The 9,026-nt window shown below is 38.5% G+C and overlaps 1 protein-coding gene across 1 annotated transcript in view; it reads left to right on the forward strand.

Moving 5' to 3' along the window:
- MARCHF11 (membrane associated ring-CH-type finger 11) overlaps positions 1-4,078 on the forward strand; it is a 44,594-nt gene extending 40,516 nt beyond the window's left edge. Inside the window, exon 4 of the mRNA XM_065398372.1 lies at positions 3,756-4,078. Coding sequence (XP_065254444.1) covers positions 3,756-4,078 — 323 coding nt within the window. The remainder of the gene's footprint in view (positions 1-3,755) is intronic.
- Positions 4,079-9,026: the final 4,948 nt, after the last annotated feature.

Here is a 9,026-nt window from a genome sequence, read left to right on the forward strand (position 1 = left end):
CTCCCCTAGAAAGTGTCCTGCAAGAAGGTGAAGGCACCAATGAGGATCCCTTGGCCCCCTTCACTTGAGTCCCTGGGATCAGTAGTTGTGCCAGATGTAGAGTCAGACTCAGTGTTAGGGGAGGAAATGGTGGGAAACTCTTCAGAAGTTGCCCCTTCTATCTCATCTAGTGTTGCCAGATCTGTTTTATTGCAAGTCTTGTGGTATTTTGTGTTTTATTTAAACCAACAGCTCCTTGAGACAAGTGAGTATATGAGAATATCTGCTTTCATTTAAAAAAGTTTTTAGCCCTTATGGTTTCAGAGAAAGGTTTGTAAATGTAATGTGAGTGCACCCTAATGGTTTAAAAACAAGAAGGCAAATAAAGAGACCCAGCAGAGTTGCAGGCCCTTAATAATTTAAATTACGGTAGCACTTAAAGGCCTAATCAAGGATCATGGCCCCATTATGTTCATACAGTGCATAGGATGTACTAAAGAGAGAGTCCTTGCCATAAAGAGCTATGGCCTACAGATCTTATACTGTACAACATAAAGATATGATTGTATTTAGGAATCACTTCAAATTTCTGGTAACAACTGTGTTGGACTTTGATCTCAGTCAGTTTATATCACTATTTGTCTTCACCTCACCAGAATGTCTAGAGTTTTGGAAGGAAAAGTTGTACACCCTATATATCGAGAGAGCTACTACTTAGACAGGACTAAGCAATTTAGAAAGTCAAAGAGATCATTTGTGGCCTTTGTAGAAAGTTAAACCATCTCAGGTCAAAAACTAAGTGGATATGACTATACAGCCAGTCATTATGAATGGCTGAAGCTCAGGATTCACTCAATTTAGGAGGATGGCAGCTTCAATATCATATATTCACAGTGTGCCCTTACCTGAAATCTTTATGGCTGCTACAGGAAGTCACAAATCACTCTTTCCTAAAATGGCATCAAGGGCAGAAACAGGCTTTGAGAGGGCAGTGGTTCAAGTCATTGTTTAGCTACCAGGACTTCTCAGCTGTCCTCAGGAAATCAGTGCTAACTAGTCTCCTACAGTGTGGTCCTGGGGAGGTAGTGTTAGAAGGAGAAACCACAACTCTTTGTTCTCAAACATATTCCCTCCATAGAGCAACATGGACCTTTTCTTCTGCTTTGGATCCCAAGTACAATAGGGCTTCTGGAGGTAGAGGAGAATTGAAGGATGGTTAGAAGGGACCAGATATTTGTGTCCTCTATTTATGAATGTTGGGATCAAGGGAATAGTGTGAACTCTCAAAAGCCAGCTACTATTCTCAGATATTTTTGTAGCTCCCTGGCTAAACACACAACTCCTACAGTTAGACTCTATAAAAACAATACATTCAGAAATCAATTATTGTTAACACCTTCTTTCACTAAGAAGATGACAGAAAAAGGCACTGAATCTTCAGTGCCAGGATTTTCCGCTTGTCCTTTCCCCTCACACTTTTGATGCTGGGCTTGACACCATCTATTCAATCATACTTCTAATGATTGGCTACCCAGTAACAGCTCTACGATTTTACTACTGGGAAACAAGGCAGACCAGAATGCAAGTTAGCTTTTTCTTTATTAAATCCAGTGAATTGCATACTTCCTAATGATTCAGGCAAGCAATAAGCATTGAGGTCCTGGCTATCTTACAAAGCAATCAGTTGCATTTTCTATCAATCTGTTTATGTCCTGGATCATCTCTTGATGAAAAAGCATCCATCCATGAACTAATCCATTCATGGTGATCTTCAGTCGGATTGTACAGATAATTTTTCATATGGGCAAGAGTGGAAAAAGAATATTTCCTAGACGCTATAGTCACAAACAGAGTAGCAAATAATCTTAGAAACATTTTAATATTGATGAAAAATAGAGTTACATTAAGTATTTCAGTAATGAAATTTGGTATCTTTTCCTTGCCAGTAATTCCTTCACTGATGATAATCAGAATCCTGATCATTATCAGGTAAATATGGCAATAAGTGGCTAACTTCATGTTCATTATAGTTCAATTTCCTAAATACACAGACAGCAGGTTTATAAAACATGAAGCAATTTTATTGCAAGCTCGAAATATGTCATTTAGCTACATGAAAAAAACAGCCATAGTTGAGAGGAGCAGTGAACATCTAATATTATGCTAGCTTTGTTGATAGTGACAATATGGGACATTAACCATTTTAGGACATCACATCCCCCCTTTTTTTTCCTTACAGAAAGTTTGAAAAAGAAAAAACTTATGGTGACACACTACAAGTTTCCCTTTTCAAAACCAAAAAAAAATCCTAGTTGGAACCAACCACATTTTCAATTGAAATATAGCGCTAGCAACCTTAAAAAAATCCATCTCTCAAAACAAAAATACCTTAATTTTCTCTATAAAGATTTGTCAGTGCCTATTAAAAATTGCTAAAGTTTTCTATTTTTAAAAAAAATTTAAGACAAAAAGGAAAAACTAAGGTTTCTCTATGAGAATTATTTCTTTTCAGTCACTGGTGTTACTCATTGGAGATGACTTGGCTAAAACTTCCAGATATATTTTCTTTTGAGTGTTTAATCTTTGATGAACTACTATCCTGATAGGCCTTGATCCTACAAACAGAATCCAGCCAATGAAACTACTCACAGCAATAAGCATTATTAGTAAAGGCCCAATATTGTAAATACTTAAACACATGCTTAGCTTTGAACATATGAATAATTCCACTGAAGTCAATGGAACAAGTGACATACTGACAATTAAGCATATATGTAAATATTTGCTGGATGGGAGCTTAAGAGTAAGTCATTCTATAAAGGAGATCAAATGAGCCATGTTTCCATTGAGGGATACTTAAAAAGATTCTCTGGATCTCTGCAAATCTCAAGAATGGATCCCTGTTCTCTGGCCTTCTGAGATTTGAACAGAAAGAATAAAGTCCACCACTCCAAACCCTGCTTGTGAAGTAACAGTTAATGTTGACATCTCAGTTATTTTCCTGAGACAATTTTCAGAATTAATGCCACATTGGAGTAATAGGGGGAATTCACTTTTATTACAACTGTTGTTTCAGGCTATAGGTACACAGAGAAGAACTAAGAATGTGGAGGACGCTCTTAAATCTGTTTGAGTGCCTTATACCAGTTTAGATAAGCCGCTCAAACTAATTTAAGAATATCCACAGAAGGAGATTGCGCCAATTTGTATGAGGTCGAGGCCTCTAGTAAAAATCCCTAACATAGAAGCACTTAAGCTAAACTTAAATCAGTATATGCAAGGGTTAACTCAGTTTCAGTTGGTAAATTAATAATGCAATGTAATGATTGATTTTTATGTCAATTTAGTTAAATCAATGCACTTTTCTAGTATAGACAAGGCCTCAGATAACATTGGTTATGTTCAGTTCACATACAGAAGGTTTCCTTAATAACCATAAAGGCTAGAAACTTTCATTTAAAAATTTAGATTCTCATTACACTGACGATAAGGAGGAGGGGGTAAAATTATGATATACACTCTGAGTGGACCTAAAGTTTACCTCAAATAGTTTAGATAAATTATTAGCTGATTGTATAAGTCCTCTGTATCTTTTATGGACAGTTATTTGTATTATTAGAGTTAAGATACTCACAGGGATCCTCATCTTAATTTGATAGGAACCTGCCAGTTGCAATGTTATAAATGTGGTTAAGTTTACATCTTTATTCATTCCCTCTTAAAATGGAGTCTAAGATTATTGTGTAGTAACTAATCATTCTTTCCTTAAATTTCAGGACTAATTGTACATGAAGGTGCATCAGTTTACAGAGTGTTTAAGCGCTGGAGGGCTGTTAATCTTCACTGGGATGTATTAAATTATGATAAAGCTACAGACATAGAAGAGAGCAATCGAGGAGCATCTTCACCGGGTAGGACATTGTGGTTACCACTAACTGCATTTAGAAACAGAAATTTAATTCATCCAACACAGTTAACCTCTCCAAGATTTCAGTGTGGCTATGTATTGCTGCATCTGTTCAACCGAATGAGACCTCATGAGGATTCATCAGAAGATAACAGTTCTGGAGAGGTTGTGATGAGAGTGACCTCAGTGTAAAGATAATGCTCACTGTGCTACACAAATAAGGATAATGTGCCCTGGACTTTACAGTACTCCGGAATGTAGTTGCAATGAATGGCACTTCTGAAAATATTTACTACTTTTAAAACATTTAATGCTTTTTATATGATCAGTTGAATTGCAAATACATTTTTCTGAAAAAGTTGTTGCTTGCTTTTTTATAGTCTGGTATATTACATAGTTTGGTCAATTTGTACTTGAAATTTATAAAAATATAATTTAACTCTCATTGCCTTGAATAATGAGGAAACCAATCTTTTAAGCCAAAAATATCTGTCATAGCGTTGTGTATTTTTTCAATCGATATAGTTTTTCAAATGCGTAAGTTGAGGAAAATAATGACTGGTATCTCTGTGACTAACTCTAGATATATTTAAGTGCATCATTTAATATAGTAGCTATGTAGAGGTTCAGTCACATTTCAGAAAGATGATATATAGGGGCTTGTAGAAGATGGACTCACTGTTCACATGCCCCTTTTGTCTCTGGGCAAAGCATAGCAGGCTCTCCTCATCTAGTGCCCTCTACCACAGCCGGTCCAGTCCTGGAGCAGTCTGTTTCTTCGTGTGATGTAATTCTCTAGCCAGGTGATTTATAGTCCTCTTCTGGGGTAAGAAAGCAAGTCCAACAAAGTCAAGTCCAACACCTCATGCTGAGTTTGTGGTCCAAATCCAAACATACTAGTCCTTTGACACCTGGCTTCCAGGGTCCTGGGGGTCCTGGCACTGTTTTTGGAGGGCCCATAGGGGAATCCAGGCTCTCCCTCTCCTTTGGGTTTTAGCCCAGGAACCCTATAGTGAGCATGCAAGGTGTGTTTATCCAGACCTTCCCATCCCCTGCTTCCCTCCAGGCTTCTTCCTACCTCAACCTATCAGCAGGCCTTTTCTACAGCCCCTTCCTGTGCCCACTGTGTACCTGTATTCCTCTCAGGCACTACAATGTCTCAGACATTACTGTTTCTTCAGGGAGTCTTCTCTGGAGTTCTCCAAAAAACCTGAAACCAAAAGTATAAACTTAAACTACTTTCACCTTTCCTTGGCTTGAACTTTAGTCCTTCACCTGTGTGCCCCAATACTCTGCTCCTCAGCTGAACACCAAACACCCCCTGTGTCTGCCTCCCTGGAGTCATAGCTCCTGTGGTGGGTCTCAAAATGGAGCTAAATCTCTTCCTGTGGATCTTCCCAGTTCTATCTCTTAACTTCTATCAGACCAAACTCCTGTCTTTTGGGTCTCCTTAATACGACTGGGAAAAGGCACTAACATATTTGCAATTGCACAGTGGGTTTTTTGAGGCGTAAACTATATGTCCTATGAAGTGTCATTAGCACTCAAAGGGAAGCTAATAGATCAGCCTGTTGAAATGCTGTGAATGAAAGTGATGGTTTCATCCTGGGTGCACTGACATACTATGATCATGGGCAACTTATAAACATCTGCAACTTGTTCCTCTTCTTTTTACATATGTAAAAGTCACCAAACAATTTTAATGTCATTTGTAATCATTAACTGAACAAGTCATCTAGTCTATCTCCCCCTTCCCCTGCCCTGAAGCCTAGACCATCCCTGACAGATATTTGTCTAACCTGTACTTAAATACCTCCAAAGACAGGGATTTCACAACCCCAACATATTCAAAATAGTGTCCTACACCCTTTAGTTTCCCCAATTTTGTACATGCCAGTTGAGAGGTATCTAATGGAAAAATCTGAATTTAAAATGTGTAATGTCTCCTAAAGCACATTTTCAATGGTTCTCTCAGAATTTACTAAAAAGTAAACAAAAAATTATAAAGAAATATTTCTTGATGAGATTAAACCTTATTCAGTCATATTTGAGTCAAGAGTCAACAAGTTAAGAGAGACTAGCAGGTAACACATTATCCCTTTAGATTTTTTAAAAATTGTATTATGCATATAACTCAATATATTAAATTTTCTTTTAAGAATCGACTGACATTGCAAAGTTATGGATTTTCTACAAAAGAGCATAAAAGTCCTTATAGGGAGATGGTTCCTTGGTGCCCTTGCGCAAGCTAAGAAAGGGGACTGAAAAACCCCAAAATAGAAATTAAGTGGGAGAGAGAGAAGATTCTGTTGAACATGATATAGTCACTGAAATTTGTATATACTTATTAAGTAAAACAAGTTTGTTATGAAATCACATTTAAAAGGCCAACTTTTGTACAGTGAACTGTATTATGGCTGTTTTCACTGCATCGCTGAATAAGATATATCCATCATACAGAGTTTAGTAGAGCTTGAGTCATGAGGTTTTACACCAATGCAATTTATTTGAAACCAATGGCATTATAGCTGCATAAAATTGGAGAAACACAGTAGTAAATCAGGCCCAATATAATCACAGCTCTGCATTGCACACATGCACAGAGTTTTATTAAAGCATCTAGTGATATATCCCTAGCAAACCCATTCTATGCTCTATGGATATACAAAGAACAAGTCTCCATTGCCTCATGCTTTATGTAATAATTTTCACCTAGTGGACCCAAGATACAACCACTGATTTCATTAGAATTACATTGGCATAAAACTGGAGTGCCATAGTGGTGAAATAAACCCAATAAGTACAAAATTGGTGTTCAAAGGGAGTGGTAGCATTTGATAGGTGTAAGTGACTACACCTGTACAAGGCAATGGAGAATCAAACCCCATGATCTCCAACCAATAAAATGGAAACCTTGTATGCTTCAGGATATACAATATATTCTGCATTCTCCTTCCATCTCATTTGAACATCCTCTAGTGATGAAAGGCAAGTTTGGTTTTTAGGATGGGCAAAATGGCCTAGATAAAATAGAAACGTCCTGCTGAAACTTATACCAACCCTTTCAGAGGGTCAAACAAAATCTTTGCGGCCTTAAAAAGCAATATTCCATGAGGTAAGCTGTTCTTGTATTTTTGGCCTATATATATATGTATATATAGGTGATCTTGTGAAAGAGCCCATACTCATGAGATTTGCAGACCCAAGAAGTTTAGTTCTGCTTTCCATACAAGCTTTTCATTTTTCAGGACATACAATATTAAGAGCACGTGATCTTCTAAATTCTGTTTAAGTTCTGGGCACGTCATTATCAGAAAAAAGGAATAAACATTATTAGGATGTTGGATGGATTGACTTGCAAGGAAAGATTGAAAGCTCAGGCAGCCTAGGCTAAGAGATGACAAGCTAACCATTTACAAATATTTGAAGGGTGTAAGCGTAAAAGAAGACACCTATCACTGTTATATCTAGCCAGCTCACTAGTCTCTCATTGATAAAATAAGTTTTTAATCATTTTTAAATTGATTGTTTTTTAGTATTTTTATTTTTTTCATATTTCACATGAACTTCATGTTCTTCATTGCTCTAAAGTGTAAGATGTGAGAACTTTTTATTTAGCCTTTTAAAAAAAACCCACAATGTTAATGGATTTCATAGTGGTAATGATATGCAAAGCTCCATTCAAGGTCCATTGAAGCCCTGACTGACAGTGCTCTGGAGAGAACAACATATATGCAATAAGCCCTTAGGGAAAACTTTGAGTGGTGCTGAATAAGTCATAATTCCTGTTTGAATTATTAGACTGCAGAAGGACTGAGAGTTCAGTGAAGATGCAGCACCACCAAACTTTTATCCAGAAGCTTCTTAGAAGTCACGATGGGCAGGTTATTACAGGAACTCCTCATTTAAAGTCGTCCCGGTTAACTTGTTTCGATGTTAAGTTGCTGATCAATTAGGGAACATGCTCGTTTAAAGTTGTGAAATGCTCCCTTCTAACGTCGTTTGGCAGCCACCTGTTTTGTCCACTGCTTGCAGGAAGAGCAGCTCCTTGCAGCTAGCTGGTGGGTGGTTGGAACCAGGGTGGACCAGCAGCCCCCTATCAGCTCCCCCTATCAGCTCCCCACTCCCCTAAGTTCCCTGTGCAGCAGCTGTCCCTCCCCCCATTGCCATGTGCTGCTCCTGCCCTCTGCCTTGGAGCTGCTCCCAGAGACTCCTGCTTGCTGTACGGGGGGAGGGGGGAAGAGGGGGGCTAATGTCAGGGTGTCTCCCCCTCCCCCCTGCTCCTGCATCCCGCTTACCCCATCTTCCATAGAGCAGGGGGGACACACGACCAACGGAGGGAGCTTCTAGGCAGTAGCTGCGGGTCTCAGGTCTCAGCAAGCTGATTTAATTAACAAGGCAGTGTACTTAAGCCTGGGGTCAGCTACTTAAAGGGGAAATGCACATTTTTTTTCTCACACACAGGGTGTGTGTCTCTGTCTGCCCTCCCTCCTTTCCTGCTGCCTTGTAGAGTGTTGTGAGAGTTAACCCTTGAGGGCTCAGTCAATTGCTAGTTCATTTAGCAGTAAGGTATTCCCTGGGAAATATCCCACCCTCTGACTCCTCCACCTCAACCAAGCTTCACAATCATCATCACTGTGTACCAGTATTAAATTGTTTGTTTAAAACGTATACTGCGTGTGTGTGTATATAGATATATATAGTCTTTTGTCTGGTGAAAAAAATTTCCCTGGAACCTAATCCCCTCATTTACATTAATTCTTATGGGGAAATTGGATTCGCTTAACATCGTTTTGCTTAAAGTCGCATTTTTCAGGAACATAACTACAACGTTAAGTGAGGAGTTCCTGTACGTAATTAATGGTCTATCCTCTGAATCACCTGATACTGTGCACTTTTGGAAACAGGACACTGGACTAGATGGACCAATAGTCTGATCTCTTATGACAGTTTTGGTGTTCTCAAGTTATTTAGACAACCTATTGATGGGATCTGGTGGAAGATGACAGAGTGCCCTTTGCAATGATCCATGTGCTTGTACTCTCGTTTAGTCAGAAAGGAATCAGATTCTGCTAATTTAAAAGCATCAGCTTTGCTACTAGCACTACAGAAAATATTTTGCTACTTTCATCAACAGCTG

This window comes from Emys orbicularis, chromosome 2, assembly GCF_028017835.1.
Source record: "Emys orbicularis isolate rEmyOrb1 chromosome 2, rEmyOrb1.hap1, whole genome shotgun sequence".
Lineage (NCBI taxonomy): Eukaryota > Metazoa > Chordata > Testudines > Emydidae > Emys > Emys orbicularis.